Here is a 23,325-nt window from a genome sequence, read left to right on the forward strand (position 1 = left end):
AAAAAATAAAATAGGGGAGGCCTACTTAGTCGTCAAACGGTTGGCCAATGCGTGAAGGGGCCGAAGCAGGAAGACGGCGAGAGTATCAGTGATTGGTTATGCCGGAAGCCTGTCTGGACTGTACCACACTTACTTGGAGGGGGTGTGGTGAACTCGAGAGGGTAACTGCTAGCTTTTGAGTGCTTCCGGCATATATTCATAATTCCTTTCTATTTCCAACACTTTCTGCTTGGATACAGCAGCAACAGAAAACAAGACGCAGCGAAAGGGCAGACTGGCCAGGCCGTTTCAGCACGCCAGTACTCCTCTCCCAGTCGTCTGCGGAACTCGACGGCCTTGCGCGCGCGTCCTCGTTTTCTCGCCTACGTGCAGCGCTGTGCTCCTACAGCCAATCAGACCGCGAAGTCGCCGCGGCCGCTGGGGTTCGCGCGCACGCCCCAGAGCGGAGTGGGGGTGGGGGCTATGGGTGAATGGGAGAGTGAGCGGGGGCGGGCGCGGCGGCGCGAGCCGCATGAATGAGAGAAACGTGCCTCTTGAGACGCGTCGCGCGCGCCCGGCCGAGGGAGCCAATGGGAACGCTGGGAGGGCTCGAGACCCGGCACTGAGGGCAACGGCCGCGCGCCGGCTCGGAGACGAGCGTCGCCAAGCGGGAGCGCGCGAGAGCGGGGCGGGTGTGGAGCGTGCGGGGGCCGCGCGTTGCCTCTCAGAGGCCGGACGGCAGTGCCGGGAGGCGGCCGTGACAACGACGGCGGCGGTGACGGGCACCGCGCCGGTGGTGAGTACTGGAGACACCGGCCCCTGCGGAACCGGAAGTGCCGGGCCAGTGAGGTGGGAGGGGAGAGTGACCTCTAGGGAAGGGGGACTGAGGAGGGGGAGGGGGTTAAGGCCCCGTTCATCCTCCGGGCCGGGTCATCCAACCGCGGCTGGACCCGTGGGCCCCGGAAACGGACGACGAGTAGAGGCCAGGGATCCGCGGCCGCCAGAACTGGGAACGAGTTAGTGCGGGGCCGCCAGGCTCGGGACCCCGGTCCTCGGCTCCTGGCGCGCAGCCGCCGCCCCTTCCGCCCCCGGCCCTGCGCCCCCGGGCTCTGCCGTTCCCCGCAGCCCGCTCCCTCAGCCCCAGTGGGCCCTGCCGCCGTGGATTCCATCTTCTCGGTCTCAGTGGTCGTCGCTCTGCCCCATACGGTGATATTCTTTGCCCCAGCTCCGGGTGGGAATTGGGTACTGTTCCCCTTTTACCGCTTTGCGGTTCGGGTACTTCGCCCCAGAATGCTGATACTTATTTTGGCTCAGGCTTCATCCTGTGTTACCTGTTCTTTCCCACCCGTCTGCTTCCTCTCCCTACCCCCACCAGCCGGGTGCCGTGCTTTTAGTACTTTGTACTTTTTACAAGTGGAGCTCGAAATGTGTTTGCCAATATTTTACATATAGGAATCTCTTTGTGGGGCAAGTAGGAGGATAGTGTTATTACTCAGTTGGCCGGATGAAAACACTGAAATGAGAAGTAAGAAAGTGACTTAAAGTTACGAAGGCAGTTGTCGGATTAGATATATCGTAGACCATTCTGCCTTGGATTTTTCACTTCCTGGTTAATGCTGCTTTATCTGGGTTAGTCTTACATTTGCATCCCCATCCTTTTATCCTAGTGTCCCTCTGTCCTGTGTCAGATCTCTTCAGAATGTTCGTTATGGCCCATTCTATAAAGCCCACCTAATGTTTACAAAAATTATATTGCCCCGTGTATTTTACTACCTCGGTATATAGTGATAACACCCATAGTAAACTTCTACTTGGTTCCTTCTCCAATATCTTGACTTGGGGCTTATTCCTAGGCACCTCGATTACTGTGTATTCAGATTTACTGTATTGTGTTATTACACTACTTTATTTCAGCAAATACTTGTGCTGTCAGTGGTACTGGTCCTATCCATTCACCCCTTTAAGGAGGTATCATATTAAACTTTATTAAAGCCTTCAAACCACATATCCTGTATTGCTTGTTTTATATATACATATTACCATTGCATAGTTTACTTTGTGCCCGAATATGTCATACACATCTCGGACACTTTTCTGATACTGGTATGGATCCACACTGTTGACTCTGATGAGCCTACTGATCCTTCTGGTCTCATCTCTAGTATTGACAGCACATCCTTCTGCTGAGACTTGGTGCGACTTTATTTATACCCAGTAAATTCTTAGGTTTTATCTTACCTCTTCTCATGTATATCCTCCAAACATTTCAGATGCTGATCTCTTTTGTATCCCAGTACTGTACTCCCCAAATTGCATAGCCTTTCATGACTGTGCATTACTATGAAAATATTAGCCCATGTGTTTTTTTCTTGTAAAATATAGACTCTGAAATAGTATGTGATGCCTAAATGATATCCTACTCTGGATAAAATTTAAGTAGTATAATTTTTCATCTTTGGTCTTTGGAGTTTTGAGGGAAAAGTTTGCTTTAATAGTACTGTCTGCACACCAAGAATTTGCTTCTTGTTAACAAAGTTACTTAGGTGTAAATTCAGAATGTTGGGCTTTGATTTCTGTATGAAGCAGAGAGTTAAGTAATCATAAAATCAGGGACAGGAAGGATTTATCTTTTTTAGGACTGTTTTCTTGTAATCTCTGTGTATTCATTCTATTCTTTTACTGCTGTTTGGCTCTCTGAAACCCTATTTTTAAAGAGAGAAATGACGAATCTTGAAGGAAGGCACCTTTGCCTTCCTTGCCACAGGTGAGAGAGGAAGTGATAAATTCCAGGGCACATTTGTATTTCACTATTCAAATTCTCTGATATTTTTTGTCCCTGCCTTTGGTATTAAGAAATACTAGAGAGAATAAAACTACTTTTTAAAAAAGTTTTAACAAGTAAAATTTTTGGTCTGCACATTCCAGATTATCATTGGGCAGGTAGTGTAGTACATGAGAAAGAGGTAAAAAAGGGTTAGTGTCAGCAAAGGACCACGTGAACTCTTGGGTTCTGAACACGGTTGCTCAAGTGATTCAGTGGAATGGCCTCAGGTATTCTCTAGCCTTCAATTTTACAGAGTGGATAAGGGACTGTGTCACTAGATAATGTGAGTAAAGTGCTTTGAGATCACTAGATGAAAAGCATCCTGTAAAATCCAAGGTGCTGGTATTATTTTGCTACTATCATAAACAGAAGTAATTGTTACTCTTAATCATACTGTGGTAGGTGGGGCACAATTTACTTCCTAATAAGCCGATATAGGAATAAAAAAACTCATGATTTGGGAAGAAAAGGACCATCCCCTATGGTAAATTCAGTTTCTCGTAGAGGACATCTCGCCTTTCAGCGCAAGAACATTTCTCACCCGGGTTCTTTAATAGGTAATTACAGAAGACCAAAAATCCAGCTTCTGCCTTTTCAGGATTATAACTAGCAAGCATAAAGGGGTAAGAGAGAGACACACATACAGAAAGGAAAGGAGTCTTACTGTCCTAATTTTGAGGTTACTTTTTTCTTTTTTCATTGTAGCAATAAATACTCTCTTTGTCCAAAGAGAAATCTCTGTTCTAGGACTGCCCTTCACTGCTCTGCACTTGTTTGTTTTTAGATTTTGATATTCTTGGTATTTGTTACTGCCCATTTGTGTCAGATAGATGGGCCCCTTATAAGAGTTAGTCCTTTGATGACCTTAGGCCAGGAGAAGCCATGTTCTCCCTTCAATCTGAGTAGCTCTTAGAAGAGTGAAGGATTCTGAATCCATTTTCCTCCCAGTTCAGAGCCCTTTCCCACAGACATGTAAGTGAAATGGAAAATAGTCTTTCTTTCAATAGATACTTATTAACAGAGCAGTCTGTGAGGTTTTAGCCTTGGTGTTCTTAAGAGATGCCCTGAAAGAATTTCTCTGATAAAGATACTTGTTTTCCTCCAGGTGAGACTCCATAGCCCAGTTGAACTCTGCATCCGGAAAGCCAAAGACTGAAGAAGAAAGATCAGACATTGACTAACCTGGAAACAAGGACATCTTTGGAACTTTGCTTCTATTGCTTCTATCCACAGCAATCTTATAAAGTATCACAAAGTGAAATTGTTTTCTGCATTCTCATTCTGCTTCTTGGGAAGAACATGGCTTCAAGGATTTTAAGTTTCCCTTTAGTTTTGCATGAACTCTATAGGAAACGAAGCCCTTAAAGGGCTTGGGAATAACAAGAAGAAATTGAAGACAGACAAGCTTGTTCTCTCTCTGTTTTCCCTCCCCCTTCAAAGAAAAGGATTTACAACTCAACCTTGGAACAGCTGTTGTCTAGCTTTAGCCATCAAGAGAGAAATAAATAAAATTAAACACCATTGCCAGACTACAACCCTGGTGAAGTCAAGGTGTGGCAGTGGTGGCATTGAGAAGACTGCCTAAAAGGGACAAAGACCACCGTAAAAACAGCCTCTCTTTAAAGCTGGAAGGGACCCCAGGTTCCTTGGATTAAAATAGAAACACAGAGCACACCTCTTTTAGGTGCAGCTCACATTTTGAAGTGTGGTAGTTGTGGAAGTACTATAGTATCTCCTCAGAGGAATTTTTTTCTTGCCTGAAGTTTTCTTCCCTACCCTGATTTCTCCTCTTCTTTCCTTCTGAAGACCTGCCTCCGTCCATGAGCTATACTTTGATTGTCTGACTGTCCATGTTCTCCACCTGCAACCAATTGCATGTGTATAGCCTACTGTTTGTCTCCGATTTTTAAACTGTAGAAGTTGTGTTTTTTAATCTCCCCTTCTGCCTTATTCTGGGGAGGTGGTTATTCATCATTTGGAATCACCTTTCCCCCTCCCATGTGCTTTCCTTCATTTGCGATCTTTTGACCTTTGTTTTTATTTGGGAGGGGGAAGGGTGATAATTGTACATTTTCTGTTTCCCTGGTTTTCTTCTGTACTCCTCTCTGTCGTTTCCCTCATCCTGTTTTCTTGTCTGTTCTGCCGCTGTGTGGGCCTGGGCTATGCGGCAGGGCAGATCTCCCATCAGAGCTCCAACATGCCCGCAGAGTCTGGAAAGAGATTCAAACCCAGCAAGTATGTCCCGGTCTCAGCAGCTGCCATCTTCTTAGTGGGAGCTACGACACTCTTCTTTGCCTTTACGTGAGTTTTCTTTCAGTGATGCTATTTGAGGGGGCACTCCATGGGAGGTGAGGGAATATGCTTTCTCTTGAGTTTTGCAAGTTACATGCAAAGCAACCATTCTATGAGAGAACGAGGACTAGACTAAAGCTTTTTCAAGTACTATTGGCCTTTCCTGAGGATGTCTGAAGCTTAGGTTTGAGATTCTATTGGAGAATTTCAGAATTGATTTATAAGATATACCAGTGGGACAGTTTCGGCTTTCAGTGTTACTCAAACAGTTTTCTCTATACTCTTGAGAGCTGAAGCCTAAAGAAGTAAAGGCCACTGGGAAAGAACACGTTTTATTTAGAAAGAGAGTCCTAGAAGAGTCTCTTTATATTAGTTCCTGCTGAAGGGAATGACAGTAATTCTCCCATTTTCTGGTCTTGTTGCAGAAAACAGTTGGTATTAAAAAGATTTCCTACACTTATCTACGATCTGCATCATTCCCATTTAGGATCTTCAGACTTTGTTCATTTACTTGTTACTAGAAGAGACTGAGTGATTTACCCTTCCCCTTTCCCCAGTATTTTACCTTTTGACCACCTGGTAAGCATCGTTGCTGTTACTTATTCATAAATGAACATGTACCAGGCTTCTGAGCCTTATACTGTTGAGTCATTGAGTTAGCGCTTTAGTTGCAGCATTTGGAACGATTAGAGCTAGATCTTCTGGGAAGTTCACTTTGCTGTAGTTCTGGCTCAAACCTAATTGTGAGGTGCTGTTCAGAGTAATGTGAGGTTGCTGGAAAGAAGAAAATGAATTGAAATGGTAGGGAATAATAGCGGTTTCTATTTACTGGAGCAGGAATTGTTGAGGTAGGGCAGTGTCACAGAAATTAAATCTGAGATATAGGAGAGAAGGAAAACCCCCAAATTGAGCTTCAGATTCCAAAAGGTGTGGATACTTGGCCAAAAGAGTCAGCAAAGTAATACTGATGTATTTCTGTCTAGTTTTTAAACAAGGTCAGGAAGAATCATTATCCAAGGTATGAGCATCATTTTGCTTCTCACCTCTTCCTCTGAAGTGTAAAAGTCATAGATTTTTTTGGCCCCCAGCTCTACAGCCTGAGAATACTTGCTGAATCCCTCAAGGATCTAGAGACCAGACCTCTTCTGTTTGGCTTCTGTTTTCTTCATAATCATTTTCTCTTGCTTAAATTCAGCTATTCAGAGTTCTGTCCTTCTTAATGCATTGACTATCGATAAGGAGGGGTGAGTCTTCAGTGTCAGAACTTATTTTGGTTTCTGCTGTTATGGCCAGTAAGCAGAATTAGAATTTTAACCAAGGGACATTTATATCATATCTTAGTATCCTTGTAGTAGTTGTGGTACTGGATGAGGTGGGGGAAGTGGGTATGTATAAGACCGATATGACACCCTTAGACCTGCTTGATATGGGAGAGTCTATTTTCCTTTAAGGGGAAAAGCCTTTGGAGATGCTAGGAAATTCAAGGGACTAATTGGTTTCTCTCTTTTAACCTATCTGTTTTTGAGATAGGGCAAGCAGAATCTTTGTTCTTAATTTGCTGATCTGGAACCACTGAAGTGCTTGGCTGGTTATACCAGTTTGCTCACAAAGAGTTGTCCTGGCATAGGTATTTTCTCAACTTATAGTTGAAGCTATTTAACCTACTTTCTCATTCCCTGGTGCTAGTAAAGTAGGGACCCTTCTTATTCCATGCTCTCTTAACCCGAGGGAAAAGGATTTTGGAGGACAGTGTTGACTCTGTTTGGATTTATTGTTTCTAATCCAAAATTTGAAGAGTTTTAAGTCGTAGCTGGATTTCTCACTGGCATTAGTTTCCCTAGGACTAATTTCTGGGCTCCCTTTTCCCCCTAGGGTTTCCCCTCTCCGCTTCGTGGAGGCATACACACCCTGTTTATCTTACTCACTTAGTTCTTGGTACCTCTGAAATTCTCATCTCCTCTTTTCCATCTGAGTGTAGTATTTCCTCTATAAGCATTTATCTGGACTGAGGCAGCACTGTTCTCAAAAACCTTTCCCCCCTGATTGTACTTCTTTTGAGGTTAAATTCCTTGGAGATCCCCTAGTTTAAAACCGTATACAACCTGAAAAAGAGTTCATGGTTTCAAATGGAGAGGCAAGGCTGGCTGGTTAGGTCGGAGAGTGTAGTGCTGGTAACACCAAGGTCAAGGGTTCATATCTCTTTACCGGCCAGCCACCTAAAAAAGAAGGAAAAAGAAAAAACAACGGAGAGGCAAGAGGAAGGCTTCCTTTGAACCAGCTCCTATGTCGAGACTTAAATCTGTAACTACTGTGTCATCCTCCTATTCTCTTCACTAAGATACAACTGGCTGTTCTTTTTTTTTTTTTTTTTTTTCATTTTCTTTTTCAACTGGCTGTTCTTACATCAGTATAAGCCCCAGGTGAGAATTACTTTGGGATCTAGAGGACTGGGAGTAGGAGAAAGAGTCCCTTTCACCTGACAGACATAATTAGTGGAGGCATGCAGGCTTCACCTAATTAGGAACAATTTATTCTTCGTGTTTCTTTGTCAACTAGGGAAAACTGTGAGCAGAAATTACCAGTTAGGTGTGGTCATCAAAAAAAATAGTGATCACCTTCTGTCCCAGAGAAGCTTGACTAGAACAGTTGAGGCTTCCCCCCAAAACCCTAAACACTCTCATTCACTGAATTTGTCCATACTAAAACTAAGCAGGAGCTGTGGGGATCCTGGCTTAATTTTTTTCCTTTTTTACTATTTGGGAAGGAGAGTGTCAGCTAAAGTAACCCAATCCCTCCCAGTTAGGTACAATACTCTGCATTTAAGATAACTGACCTGGATCCTCATCTGTCTTAGCTCCTTTTGTGACTGACAAGGGGGCATTGCTAGGTAAGTGGGATAGGCACTGTTTGAGGGTCAGGAGACTGATTTTGGTAAAGTCTGTTAACATTTGTGGACTCAGTTTTTCCTCTATAATGAGGAAGTTGACCTAGCACAGATTATTTAAGCAACATGACCCTTTTTCAAATGAAATCTCATATGGCACCCCAGTATATAAAACATAAAAAGTAGGGCTGCTCTGGTTCAAGTGAGATAAGTGAGATGGGCATATAGAGGTGCAGCCACTTGGTATCTCCTCTGCCTTTCTGGGGTCCCCTGAGACCTGAGGGCTCCTGGCAATACCATTTAAAATCACTGAATTGTATCTTTTCTAAAGTCTCTTCTAACTGTGAGTTAGTTAATTCAGTGTCTTATTTTGTCCATTTCTAAAGTGGGTGGGGATCACTGCTACAGGTGATCCTCTAAGGGAAGGATGGAAGTCAGGGTTGTCCAGAAATTCGTGATGATCTTTGTAATGTTTCTTCCATGATATAGCTTGCTTTCTTTCAGTTTCTGCCTCTGGTCCCCTCCAACCCATTTACCTACAGAGTTGGGCATCCTCAATGGCTCTCCCTTTGGTCTTTTTCTCCCCCAAAACTGCAGAGGTGTTAGCACCTGATTTGAGTGTGTGCAGCCTCATGATTTAGGGCATTAATTGAGCAGTGGTTGTTCCTTTTCCTTCTCACACTGTTTTCTCATCCAGGAATAAGTACCCAAGTCCTACATCAAGCATTTAGCTGCTTGAAAGTCAGGGTTACAGAGGCATCACAAATCAAATGTTTTAAGAGAAAGTTATAAGGAGAGAAATTGTTTTTCCATGGAATCTTGAGGGAAGCAGTCCTAAATGAGGATCCTCAAGGGCAGGAAGTGGAATGTTCATTCCAGCCTTCCCTCATCATCAGGGAACACTAGTCATATACTCAAGGAATATGCCAGGCTTGGGTGGAATGTATAGATGTTCAGGAGCTTAGTGCTGCTGTTTTAAGTGTCCTTGAATCCCTGGTACCTTAGGTAGGGGAAGTGGAATTAAGGATGAAGGTGGGGCTGGAATGATAATTGACGATGATGTTGATAGTTAATAATTTTTTTTGTGTGTTTTCTATCCAGTGAATGATCAGTATTAAGCCAGCTGGTTTAAAAAGAATTCGAGGATCATTTCAGACATTCTCCTTCATTCTCTTATTTGTATTATGTAGTTGAAATAATAAGCTTGGAGAGTTTTCTGTGGATTACCTAAGGCTACATAGCGAAGCATTAATTGAGACAGGATTAAAATCCAAAGCTTGACTCCTGCTTGTTTTTCTTTCCAGGAATTTAACCATTTTTTAATATTAGGAATTGTTAGGGAGGGCTAGGAAACAGAATTTCAGGAGTGTGGATATTGAAACCCACTCTTCCAATTTTATTTGGTCTTGAAAACAGCAGTGCTGTGAATGAGTGGGCAGAAGAACCTGTTCTACCTGGGGTGGTGTAGGTCTGGAGTCCCATCAATGAGTCAGCCAGCCTTCTGGGCTACAGCCACTCCCTAAGCTTCTTGGAGCTCTATGATTATTGCCATAGTGTGAGGACGAGCCTCAACAATTCCTCTCCTTGGCTGTGCCCTCATCTTCTTCCATCAAAGGCAACAGATTCAGACAGGCCACTTGGGGTGGTCACCTCAGAATCTGGTGAAGTAGTATAGCAACGGAAAGCCTCTCAAGCCAAGCGGAATATGGGATGTGGCAGGAATGGGCTCTGCTCACACATGCCTCTGGTGGGGGGTGTTCCTTTAGCTATAGTGCTAAGGTTGGAAGCATTGGGTCTCTGAGTGTAGGAGTAAATACAATTGACCCTTGAAGAACATGGGTTTGAACTACATGGGTCCACTTACGTGTGGATTTTTTTCAATAAATATACAATACTGTAAATGTATTTTCTCTTATGATTTTCTTAACATTTTTCTTTCTCTGCTTACTTTATTGAAGGAATACAGTATATAATACACATAATATAAAAAATATGTATTAATTGACTGTTATTGGTAAGGCTTCCAGTCCATAGTAGGCTATTAGTAGTAAAGTTTTTTTTGGTGGGGGACAAAAGATATATGTGGATTTTCAACTGCTTCAGGGGTTGTTGCCCATAATCCCCATGTTGTTTAAGGATCAACCTGTACTGCCCATGAAGTTAGTTATTTGTGTCATTTCTAGATTCTGCCACTGTGGGGGCAGACACTGTTTTCACAACAAATACTGGAACTCAGTTCCAGGATTACACACTTCAGCTGGGATGGGTTGATATCAAAGTTGTAGGGGTGAAGTTTACAGGCATAGGTTAGCAGGATACCTGAGAAATTGGATGAGTTGCTTTGTTTGGAAATGAAACTGGAGAAAGAGCAGGGTCAGAAAGATTGACACCTGGACCTATGAGAGGGCTAATACCTTCTTATTCACTGTGGCTTTCCTCAGGGATGGAGGATACCCTTGCTTATTTCTTTCAGAAGCTCAAGTAGCCAGTTTGAGGAATGAGACTTTTAAATCATGGGTATCTCAGTGTTCTAAGGATTTAATTTCTTTTCCCTTCTAATTATCTTCCCAGGCTGTAGGAGTCAAGTGAGTCACCCTTTCTCTTCTTCCCCAGGCGGAAATTGAAGCGACAGCTAAGTACTAGGGAGAGGCTCTGACCTGGATGACTGGTTTTCAGTTTCTCTCCCTCCCTCTTAAGGAACCTAGGAGATTAGGCTTTGGGGTGGAGCTGTGCAAGGACTCTTCCTTCTTGCTTGTGTTTCACCCCAAACCCTGCCCAAGGTATGGGGACATCTTTTCTGAACCAAAGAACTCACAGAAGAAAAGACTCATGGGGGACTTCATCTGATGATAGCATAGAACTGTGACTGAAGGTCTGTTTTGTCCTTGAAATCTGTGCCCTTGCTCCAGCTTCATTTTTTTGTCTCCCAGTTATGTACTAACCCATCAAGAGAAGCAAAGAGTTAATTGATATTTACTGTGTAAAAATCTGGCACATAATAAATATTTACTATTTCTTTTTTTTAATGAATGGCTGAAAGGAATTTGAATGAATAGATGGTAGTGGTTAAGATTTGTGAGATGCTTTGTGACAGTTTTGTCTCTTACCTTTGGTTTACTTACATCTCATTAAGGGGCCAGTTCCTCTAAACTGTCCTGAATCACTATTCAGGGCTGTGCTTTTTGTTTTGATGGGGACAGATCCCCTTTCTTGACAGAATCCAGGACTGCTGTGGATTAATTCTCCAGAATTGTACACTGCTTATTCTCCTGGCCCTTTCTTCCTTTCCTTTAATGAACTCTTCCTTTCCTTCTGATTGGTCCAGATAAAGGGGACAGGACAGATGCTGTCCTAATTCTGGAGATTAAGTTCTTAGCCACAAAGCAGATTAGGGTATTTAGCCACTGTCTTGTAGTGGGAAGTTCTGCTCAAGCAGAGACAGGAGAGGGTGTTTGATACTACTGACAAAGCAAACAGCACATCGGATGTTCTGAAATTTCCCACTCCCACAAAGTCAGAGAAAGGAAGAGCTCTTGAAGCGTTCCAATTTAGACTTGTTTCCTGAAAGAAACTAAGCATAATCCTGGATTAGAGCACTCTTTTTGTCAAATAAAAGTTACCTAAGTCATGTCTCTTGATTTGAACGCTGTGGAATACTGGAATATCGGATATGTTTGGTCAGTTTCTTTTACCTACAGAATTTAGGGCTTCTTTGGTGTGATATCGTCTCCCTTTTCTTCTACCACTCCTGTCCTTCATTTTTAAACATCAAGGGGTCTGGTCTTGATATCCATGCTTATCTGTGTGTTTTTAAAATTTTCCAACCTTGAGAACTAGCATCTAGTTGAATAAAACTCTTTAGGCAGTTGAGTTGTTCAAAGTCAGCTGGGAAGGGGGAGGGGGGAAGGGGAGCCAGAGAGGCAGGTGGTATCCAAGGCTTTGGGACAATGTGCAGGTCAGTGGGACATGGCTGGGATCCAGAAGTCTCAGGCTACTCCAGAGAAGGGATGTTGCTGGTGTCAATTACATAGTCTCTGGTTCTTGTGCCTGGTTAGAAAGGAGATAAGAACAGATTCCAAAACGTGAAAAGATCCACAGGGGAGGAATGAATCTGGAGAACACAGATCTTAGCGCAAGGGGTTAAGATAGGAGAGATTCTGAGTGTTGTACCTTGATCTAAAATGAGCAGTTCCATGAGAAACTAGACCCATTTGGTGGGAAGGATAAAGATAATAATTTGGAATAACAGGGAAACCACACAAGTTTTATATATAGGTATGGAAGCGGAATCTTTTTTTTTTTTTTTTTTTTTTAAAGATGACCAGTAAGGGGATCTTAACCCTTGACTTGGTGTTGTCAGCACCATGCTCTCCCAAGTGAGCTGATCGGCCATCCCTATATAGGGATCCGAACCTGTGGCCTTGGTGTTGTCAGCACCACACTCTCCCAAGTGAGCCACGGGCTGGCCCTGGAAGCTGAATCTTTACAGATTTTTGTGGGTATGGTTGGTGTCCAAAGTGTGAGAGGCAGCCCCTCATTTTCTTTATTGTCTGTGCAGATGTCCTGGACTTAGCCTGTATGTGTCACCTGCAGTGCCCATCTACAATGCGATTGTGTTTCTCTTTGTGCTGGCCAATTTCAGCATGGCCACCTTCATGGATCCAGGGATTTTCCCACGAGGTAAGATCTCCCTCTCCTCTCTTGGCAGCTCCTTATTGCCTTTGAAAAATAATGATTTTGGCATACACAGTTGATCTTGGGGTTTAGGAATCCTAGGATTACGGGATACTTTTATAGTCCGATAATGAAAATTAGGTCAGGGCCTTCAGGAATATGTGTCATAACTTGTAGTCATGTGATTCACTTTGGATCGAATTTTTGATTTTTAGTCATTCTTTCCACAGAAATCTATTTAGAGCATATCACTTAGGTGATATTGCTACATACAGTAATACCCGTGATGAATTAGACAGTTAGAATAATGTGGTGCAAACTGTAATGGAGGCATGAGCAAGGTTTTGTGAGAACATAGGAAAGAGTGCACCTATATCTGCCCAGATAAACTGGGGAAATGCTGCTAAAAGTAGGTGGGCAAGACTTCACTACGTAGAAGATGGAAGGGCACTTTTAGGCAGAGAAAGCAGCATATGCAGAAGCTTGTAGCCATGAAATGGTGAACTCAGTGGGGTGGAAGGATATAGTGCATGGTGAGGCCAGAAAGGGGAGGAGATAAACACAGAGCCAAATTGTGAAGGACTTTAGATGCTAAATTAACTAGATTACACTTCCTTCCTTTGGACAGCAAGAGGTATTTAACTGGAGAAATTATGGGATCAGGTTTCCTTTTACAAAATTAATTCTTGTAAGAATGTACAGATACCTTTTGGAAGGCTGTGGCAATAATACAAACCAGATGAGAACTTGATTTCAGGGCTGGATTTACAGATCTATCAGAAGTAGACTCAACAGAATTTTTGAGTGAGAGGGTAAAGGAATGGTATAGTGTAATTTCAAGGTACCTCACTTGGGAGATAAGTTGGATGCTTTTTTTTTTAAACCAAGATATGAGTTACAGGAATGTTGAACCGGTTTGGAGGGCAGACAGCACTGTTAGACGTGTCAAATTTGAGATGACTTGTGAATTACCCAGGTAGAATTACCTGGTGGGCAATTGAGTAATGAGTAAAAGACCTCAATTTAGAAGTCTTCAGCCATGTGGCATTTGAAGCAACAGGAGTAAGATTGGAGAAATAAAGTAAGATTGGGAAAGACCCCAAAAGTCAGACCTGATCAGCACTGACATTTTTATAATGAGCAGAGGAGACAGAGGAGCCACTGAAGAGGGATTGAGCAAGAAGAGTTGTAGGAAGAGAAAGTGAGGCAAAGTAGGAACTTAGGAAAGTTAATGAAGTAGCTGATGGTTGGCAGTATCAGAAATTAGAGAGATCTAGTAATATGAAACTCAAAATTTCCCATTGTTTTGGTTAATTAAGAAATGATCTTAACATGAATAGTTTTAATAGTGTGTTTATATATGAGGAAGAGATACAACAAAATTACTAAATTGTAATAGTTTGGAAGGCAGTGAATGGGAAATGAGGATGCAGGGTCAATGAGTATTAAAATTACCATCTTGTGCAAAAAAGGTGCAAGATGAAGTAATATCTTATGGGAGAAGATTTTTTTTTTTTTTTTTTTTTAAAGATACAGAAGACTTTAGCATGTTTGTAGCATGAAGAGAGGGAACTAGAGAAGAGAGAACCTGAAGTTAAAGAAAGGGCATAATTGAAAGTGGACTTCCAGGCCGGCCCGTGGCTCACTCGGTAGAGTGCGGTGCTGATAACACCAAGGCCACGGGTTCGGATCCTATATAGGGATGGCCGGTTTGCTCACTGGCTGAGCGTGGTGCTGACAACACCAAGCCAAGGGTTGAGATCCCCTTACCGGTCATCTTTTTTTAAAAAAAAAAAAAAAAAAAAAAAAAAAGAAAGTGGACTTCCAAAGGAGATTGATGCTTTCTGGTACATATTGGGAGGTTATGCCTATGGAAGTAGGCTGTTTCTGGGATAAAGCTAACAGTAGGAACTATCATCTGTGGAATAAGAGGTGGAAAGAAGAGAAGTTGATGAAGGTTGTTAATTTTCTAATGACATCTAATTTTCTTCTCAAATGTGAGGTTATCTTGTAAGAACAAAACAGGTGGGATTGGGATAGCAACTCTTATAAGATGAGGTTTTTCTGAAATTTGTGTTCCCAAAGCCTGCATCACTATGCTTCATCAGTAGCTTCTTCAAAGATTAGGTGAGGAGAAGGAACTCTGTGTCCCTAACACCAAGGAGAGATATTTTAATGAGGCTCTAAGGTTCACTCACCAAATGTTGATTCATCTACTAGATGGAAGGCATTGTGATGGTCATTTGGGATGATTTTTTAAAAAAGGTCATTGCTTTCAAATAGCTCAGTCTAGAAAGAAAGAGAAGACGTTTATATGAATAAATACACTATGTGATAAGTTATAAGGGTATAGTTCTTAGGAGGAGAAAGAGCTCACTTCTGGTAAGTGATGGTGTGGAAAGATCAGAAATTTCAAAATAAGTAGCATTTGAATTTTTTTTCCTTTGAAAGAAAAAACCCGTGTTTAAAGTAAAGATTTTAATAAGTAGTGTAAATTCATTATGCAGGATATATAAAAAATACAAATGTCACTTATAATTACACAGCCCAGAGATAACTGCGGTTATATTGTGGTATATTTCCTTCCAATATTTTGAAGATTGTTAAAATACATATTTTTATATTTATTTATATGTATCACATATTTGTGTGTCTATTTTTTATTTCCAAAGTGGGATCTTTCTGTTTGTACAGTTCTTTACCTTGCATTTTTACACTTATTTATATTGTAATATTTCCCCAAGTCAGTAAAATTTGAAAACTTGATTTTTAATCCTTACACCATCACTTACCTAATTTTTTCTTCCCACATGTATTTTTTGCCCAGGTTAAGAATAAAAAATAAAAGTTGCTCATTGTAGATGAGAAGACAAAGTCCTTTAAGTTTTGAAACAGAATGGTGGTTTCTGATAGCTGAAAATTGAAAGGGTATTCAGGGCTTGAGCAATAAACAATACCGAAATATATAAATAGAGTAGGGGAAGACATTTGGGGCAAGGGATTAGTGCATAGAAAAAAGGTTGATGTTAGTTCCTCTCTTGGATTGCTACAGTTCAGCTGGTACTTGTAGATACTGAACTATTATGCAAACTCATTGTGTACTTTGATATGTAAATTATATATTTCTTTTAAAATATATTCATACTACTTAAAGTGAAGAGTATCAGTATATGCATATCAGAGCCACCTCCTCTGAATCATTTTTTGTTGGACCTCACTTCCCAGTGCAGAATAAATTGCTTCCTCATCTGTGTTCTCATAGTGTTGCATATAGAGCTGATCTCACAGTATTTTAGTTCCTAGTCTCTCTCACCCACTAGACTGTGAATTCCTCAAAGGCAGAGCCATACTTTAAACATCATTGTATCCCTAATGCTTACTACAGTTCTGGCATAGTTGTTTTTTAATTGACTTTTCCTCTCTATAGCTGAGGAGGATGAGGATAAGGAAGATGATTTCCGAGCTCCCCTTTACAAAACAGTGGAGATCAAGGGCATCCAGGTGCGCATGAAATGGTGTGCTACCTGCCGCTTCTACCGTCCTCCTCGATGTTCCCACTGCAGTGTCTGTGACAACTGTGTGGAGGTAAGTCAGTCTTGATGTTCAATCTAAGTTATCTTCTTCCTGACCATAGAATAGATTCTTGGCCTTGGATGAAGTGTAGCTCTGACTAACTCGCTTGGCTTCGTGGTCTAGTTCCATCACAAGGTGTTAGCAATGGTGTACACATGGAAGGTGAACGTAAATATTCTGTTATTACAAGAGGAAAACTTTAATTCCAGGTGAGCACAGGCTTTCCCAAAACCAAGATTCATAGCTCCAGCCTTCCATCCCTTGGCTCATCTTTTTGGTTATTTGTCCTGTCTTGGCATTATCTCTTGCTTCCACAAAATCATACTGTTGCATTTAAATTTTGGTTATATTTCTCTTCCTGCGTGTCCTGCATCCTTTGTCTTTAACACTTTTTCCAATCCATTTTTACTTAGCTGTAAGCAGTTGCCTACCATGTTTTCCTCTCAAGCCCTCTTTTCTATGGATCTTGATGTTTTTGCAAAGTCTCTGACATCCATCTCCTTTAGAGTTCCTCAGTCACATAGGATAAACTCTGAAAGCTGGCTTTGGCCTTTGACCAGCCTCTCAAAAGTCTCCCTTACAGACTTATAGAGCAAGATAAACTGCATGAACCTGTTTTTAATTTTGCAACTAAATGGTGAACATGATCATAAGTTGTTAGAAGCAAAAGTTAAATTTTGCCATTTGTTTCTCTTTTCGACCGAAATGATCTAGTGCTATGGTCCAAGGATGACTCTCAGTCTATTTCTTTTTGCCCCTAGGAATTTGATCATCACTGCCCCTGGGTGAACAACTGTATTGGTCGCCGGAACTACCGTTATTTCTTCCTCTTCCTCCTTTCCCTGACAGCCCACATCATGGGTGTATTTGGCTTTGGCCTCCTTTATGTCCTCTACCACATAGAGGAACTCTCAGGGGTCCGCACAGCTGTCACGTATCCTTCAAGGCTTTTGGGTTGTGAGATTGGAACGGGGAGGAATGAGGAAAAGCTGAATCCTATGGTAGTGAGGGTCAAAGGGGAAATGGCTACGGTAGGGGATGTCAAAGGCCAGATCCCATTGCTCTGTTCTCCTTGACTGTTTGGCAACAGAATGGCAGTGATGTGTGTGGCTGGCTTATTCTTCATCCCTGTAGCAGGCCTCACGGGATTTCACGTGGTGCTGGTGGCTAGAGGACGTACAACCAACGAACAGGTATTGGGAGAATGACAGGAGACCCCTGAAGAGTTGGGTGTGTCACTTACACCCTCTGATTAGTGTACAGTGTAATACTTCCACAAATAGATGCCTAATGAATATTTTTGAAGATGATGCAGAGATTAGTGATAAGGGAGTGTGGTAGTCTTAGTTCCTCATGTAAGCATGAGAACAGAGACCATTTCTTAGTTAACATTTACTGAATACCCATTATATTCTAGACAATTTAGTCTCTGAGTTTATAGAAATAATAAAAGACTTTGGCCAGCCCTGAAGAACCTTATAGTGATGCTTAAAGAAATACAATGACTTTTGTGCATATAATAGTAGCTCACCTGAGTTACTTATCTATATTATCTTAGTTTTCAATATTCAGAAAGCTATTTATCCCATTTTACATGAGGAAACTGATGTTTAAGGTCAGACAGCTACCATGAGGTAGACATAGGATTTGTACTGAGGACCCTGACTCTAGAGTCCCTGTTCTTAACCATCACAAATATAGGCTTCTTGATGGTAGGTTTGTGTTTTACTTATTTTTGTATCCCCCAGATAGTGGGTACACAATAATTTGTCATCGGTTTGTATTTTGGTCTTTAGAGGTCAAGGTACAATTGTCTGACCGATCAGGTCTTTTTTTCTTCCCTCTAGGTTACGGGTAAATTCCGGGGAGGCGTGAACCCCTTCACCAATGGCTGCTGTAACAATGTCAGCCGTGTACTCTGCAGTTCTCCAGCACCCAGGTACACCTACCCCTTTGTTCTAGTGTTCACTCTTGGTCAAAACTTTTATCTTTTTTGGGCTTGTTCTGGTATAAGGGAGGTGTGGTAGGAGACAGCCTTTCAGAAAGGGTTCTCTTAGAATGGTATGTGCCTGGAAGGGAGAGACATGCCCATTCTTTAGTAGACCTGTGAATTTAGTTGATATTCATCAGGTATAGTGGTTAATCTCGCTTGAGAATTGAAGATGAGTAAGATTTACTCAAAAGTGCCTTGAGCTAGATATCTGTTTACAAAGGCCTAATCTTGCTGTAGTTCTTCATGGAATCAAAGAAGTTGGTTTAGTGCTATTCTTTTCTCTACAGGCCTGGTAGGACTGCTTTTTTCTGTCTGTAAAAATGCTTCACAAATAGTAGGCAACCAGTAGATATTTTTATTTATTTATTTTTGTTGGCTGGCCGGTACAGGGATTGAATCCAGGACCTTGGTCCAGTAGATATTTTCAAATGAATGAATGGAAGCCCTCTCACTCTTGACACTCAGGTATTTGGGGAGACCAAAGAAAGAGAAGACAATTGTAATCAGACCTCCCTTCCTTCGACCAGAAGTGTCAGATGGGCAGATAACTGTGAAGATCATGGATAATGGTATTCAGGGAGAGCTGAGGAGAACTAAGGTGAGGAATTTAGGGAAGTAAAGCTAGGTAACTTGGGGAATCTCATCCATTGCAAAGAGGTGGAAACTTGCTTTTAGTTTCTATCTTTTTAATAGTCTTTATCACTTATTGATTTGCATTAAAATTACTTAAATACAGATCTTTTGTCCATTAGATTTTAAGTTCATTGACACTAGAAATTAAGTCCATTCATTTCCATATCTTCATAGGACTTAGCATAGCAGCTTGCAGAGGGTAGGAGCTCAACAAGTAGTTGTTTGTAGAAATGAAAAAATAAGTGACACAACTAAGCCCTTGTTGGAAACTTTTCTTTATCTAATACTATCCCCAAACTGACTCTTGTGCCTCATCTTTCAGTCCATTTAAAAATACATGATAATTGACACCCCAGTACCTTTCTTATACCAATTTAATATTTTGAGTTGCCCTAATGCCCAATTCTCCAAATCTGATTTTCCCTCCTCTCATTTATCCAGTCTAAGGGAAGCCTGGAGATAACAGAGAGCCAGTCTGCAGATGCTGAACCTCCACCTCCTCCTAAGCCAGACCTGAGCCGATACACAGGGCTGCGAACTCACCTCAGCCTGGCTACTAATGAGGGTAAAGGCTACCTTCATCTGGGAGATCCTTGAACTAGAAGGCAGGAGTGAAAAGGTTACTTGTGAGCTGTAGAGAAGACAGGCAAGGGCTGGGAGATAATAGTTGTTTTGTGGCTGAGAACACCCAACAGGTGATACTTGAGCTACTTCTTTGGACAGCTAGAAGAGAAGGATGCCACCTAGCTATTGACAGTGAATTGGACTTTTGTGGGGGAAACTTTCAGCCTGTAGACATACCAGAGAACATCCTAGGACCTGTTTGGTGCCTTCACCACCCTGAGTTCTGGGCTAGAAGAGTCTTTAGTCTTGATTTCAGCAAAATCATGTTCCCTGGACTTGCTTTTCTTGGGCATACTTTTCCTACCTTGTTTTCTCCCTGTACTTTTAGGAACTCTAGGCAGGTTGAGAGAACTGTTTGTAAAGCAGTGCCCCCTGGGCCTTTTTTCCTGCAGATAGCAGCCTCTTGGGCAAGGACAGCCCCCCCACACCTACCATGTACAAGTATCGGCCAGGTTATAGTAGCAGCAGTACATCAGCCGCCATGCCTCATTCATCCAGCGCCAAGGTACTGAGCACTCTAAAAAGTGGGGTCATAACATATGCCAACTCTTCTGGGGAAAAAAAGATTGGGGGGTAGAAAAAGGCAGAAGGGAAGAGAAGAAAACTAAGGGCATTTTACTAATTGTTGGCATTAATGGAATTAAATCTCCTTGATAGTGTGTCCTACATCAAAGAAGGGGCAACGTAGCACAGTAGATAAAAGCACTGATTACAGTGTAAGATCTGAGTCGAAAACCCAGTTCTACTGCCATCGGCAATTTACTTTACTTCTCTCATCTTGTTGTCTGCATTGTAAAATGAGATATTTGTTTCAATTCCATAGATTTTCTTCATAGGTTAAACCAGATAATGCATATAAAATTATAAGCACATAATAAATACTGTTTTTGACTGACTCCTTGGGCTCTGCGATCTAGCATCTGCTATAAGAAGAGCATTAAGGGCCTGCTTTACTTTCTTCCTTAGTTGAGTCGTGGGGACAGCTTGAAGGAGCCAACCTCAATTGCAGAGAGCAGCCGCCATCCCAGCTACCGCTCAGAGCCCAGCTTGGAGCCAGAGAGTTTCCGTTCTCCAACCTTTGGCAAAAGCTTTCATTTCGATCCACTATCCAGCGGCTCACGTTCCTCCAGCCTCAAGTCAGCCCAGGGCACAGGCTTTGAGCTGGGCCAGTTGCAGTCCATTCGCTCAGAGGGTACCACCTCCACCTCCTATAAGAGCCTGGCCAACCAGACACGCAATGGAAGCCTCTCTTATGACAGCCTGCTCACTCCTTCAGACAGCCCTGATTTCGAGTCAGTGCAGGCAGGGCCTGACCCAGACCCACCTTTAGGCTACACCTCTCCCTTCTTGTCAGCCCGGCTGGCTCAGCAACGGGAAGCTGAGAGGCACCCACGTTTGGTGCCAACTGGCCCAACACACCGAGAGCCCTCACCAGTCCGTTACGACAATCTGTCGCGCCACATTGTGGCCTCCCTCCAAGAACGAGAGAAGCTGCTGCGCCAGTCACCCCCACTCCCAGGCCACGAGGAAGAACCATGCTTGGGGGACTCAGGCATTCAGTCAACACCAGGCTCAGGCCATGCTCCTCGTACTAGTTCCTCCTCAGATGATTCGAAGAGATCACCCTTGGGCAAAACCCCACTGGGACGCCCAGCTGCACCCCGTTTTGGCAAGCCAGATGGGCTAAGGGGCCGGGGACTAGGGTCTCCTGAACCAGGCCCAACTGCCCCATACCTGGGCCGATCGATGTCTTACAGCAGCCAAAAAGCCCCACCTGGTATCTCTGAGACAGAGGAAGTGGCCTTGCAGCCATTACTGACACCCAAGTAAGTATTACCACCATTCTGGCTGTCAGCTGCCTTAAATTTAGCATATCACCCCACAGAAGGTGTCAGGGCTTCACTTGTACATTCTAGTGTAGGTGGACTTAGGGGTATCCTGATAGTGCTTCATTTTCACTCCAGCTATCTTCATGGGCAATTCCTGTTAAGAAACTGAAGATTAATACTTTTTTCTTAATCCTGCCTTCCTAAAAGTATTTCTTTGCCTGAGAGTAAGTATATGAGATAGCTGCTATTAGAATAAATAAATTGGGGAGATAGGGAATCAGGCTTGTTTTAATCAGGGCAATAAAACAGGAGAATGTTTGTATAAAAAAGTACACATATAGAAAAGTACATAATTTTTTTTCTCTTAATCTTTTAAACTCTCCCTTTTCTGTGTCTTGGGTCCAACTTCCTGACACCTGTGTCTTCTTTTCTTCCCAGAGATGAAGTACAGCTCAAGACCGCCTACAGCAAATCCAACGGGCAGCCCAAGAGTATAGGCTCAGCCTCCCCTGGCCCAGGCCAGCCACCTCTCAGTAGCCCCACCAGGGGAGGAGTCAAGAAGGTGTCAGGGGTGGGTGGTACCACCTATGAGATTTCAGTGTGAGCCTTCGGAGCCTCCCCTGCCCCATGCCTCTGCGCCTACACCAAAGGGCCCCAGGTGGCCACCTTCCTTCCCTCAAGGGGCTTCCCTCTCCTGCATGGACATTTTTTAAACCACCGATTCCAAGAGGATGAGGAGTGTTTTATCAAATGCAGTGGGGTTGGGGAGTCGGAGAGTTGGGGCCCTGAGACTGGGGTAGCAACCCCCCTTTAACCTTTTAAGACCTTCCCTTCCTTAATCCCTGGACCAGACTCAGTGGACATTTGTGCAATTGCTCGCCCTGGAGGGAACCAGATCATTTTTAAACCAGAAATAATTTTTTTTATTATTGTTACGGATTCTATTTTTTCCTCTTCTGCGTTACCAGGTGTGTGTGTACATATATATATATATATATATATATATATTATAAATATCAAAGAAATTATATATCTATCCTGGGATGGGAAAATGAGGGAGGGATATGTATAAGGAGGGGGATCGTGCTCTACCGATTCTTCAGACCAGCAGAAAAAGAGGGGAGACACTGAAGTCTTCCTTTTTCCTCCATGGTTCCCTCTCTCGTTCTGGTTACCAACTAAAGAAATAGCACCCCCTGTTGGGGCTAAGTGATCAGGAAAGAAATCTGGGGAGAGGTGAGTCGGGTTTTGCTTAGAAGAGGGAAGGATTAGGAGAAGAGAGTTGGTTTTCTAGGCTTACTGGCATTTAGTTTCCCCAGGAAAGGGGTCACAGGTCCATGACATGGGTGGTGGTGAGGGGAGATCAGGAAAAGATCTTGGCTTAGCACAAGAAACAATATTACAGAATCCCCTCTTCTTGGGGGAGAGAGATTAGGGTGTGCTGATTCAACCGGCCCCTCAGAGTCTCCCCTAACTTACACAGTTAACATGATTATAAAACCCAAGTGCAGGAGAGAAGAATTCCAAAAAGCAATATTTTCCATCACATGCCAAAAACAGGATAGAGAAAAGGAGTGGCAGGCCTAAGCCCCTCCAATTGTCCCTTGGGGGTTACTCCTCAGCCCACCTCAGTATGGTGCTGGGCAGAGGGAATACCTGGGTTCTAACCTCTAAATAGGGGAGACCCCAGCCTCTACACAGAGGCCCTTTTATTTTTTATTCTGATTAGCCATTTTAAACCAACATGGAATAAAAAGAAATCCTGATCTAACCAGCTCCCCCTGACTTGTGTTATTTTGTCTGGTTAAGGCAGGGTGAATGCTCTCTGATGCCATCTCATAGAAAAATCTCATAAACTACTCTGGTCCCGGCCCATCTTTAAGCAGGACTATAGTAAAATTTAACCACTTAAAACAACAGGTCCTGTTTTTATTTGGGTGATTTAATTTAAAAATTCCTGAAAAAAGTTTTTTGTAACCACCAAAACTACTTGTCATTTGAAAGTTTTTCACTTGTGTGT

At 42.8% G+C, this 23,325-nt stretch overlaps 1 protein-coding gene across 2 annotated transcripts; it reads left to right on the forward strand.

Moving 5' to 3' along the window:
- The first annotated feature begins 484 nt into the window (after window positions 1-484).
- On the forward strand, window positions 485-23,076 carry ZDHHC5 (zinc finger DHHC-type palmitoyltransferase 5). Of its 2 annotated transcripts, none has more exons than XM_063093293.1 (12): window positions 485-775; window positions 3,909-5,104; window positions 12,538-12,659; window positions 16,081-16,238; window positions 16,988-17,160; window positions 17,317-17,419; window positions 18,074-18,165; window positions 18,685-18,817; window positions 19,294-19,417; window positions 19,869-19,981; window positions 20,443-21,302; window positions 21,744-23,076. In XM_063093293.1, exons 2-12 carry the CDS (start codon window positions 5,001-5,003, stop codon window positions 21,907-21,909), a joined length of 2,148 nt encoding a protein of 715 aa, XP_062949363.1. In that variant the 5' UTR covers window positions 485-775; window positions 3,909-5,000; the 3' UTR covers window positions 21,910-23,076. The 2 variants fall into 2 exon arrangements, with proteins under 2 accessions (XP_062949363.1, XP_062949364.1); XM_063093294.1 differs by lacking the exon at window positions 485-775 and adding an exon at window positions 896-1,185.
- Window positions 23,077-23,325: the final 249 nt, after the last annotated feature.

This window comes from Cynocephalus volans, chromosome 4 (genome assembly GCF_027409185.1).
Source record: "Cynocephalus volans isolate mCynVol1 chromosome 4, mCynVol1.pri, whole genome shotgun sequence".
NCBI classification, from domain to species: Eukaryota; Metazoa; Chordata; class Mammalia; order Dermoptera; family Cynocephalidae; genus Cynocephalus; species Cynocephalus volans.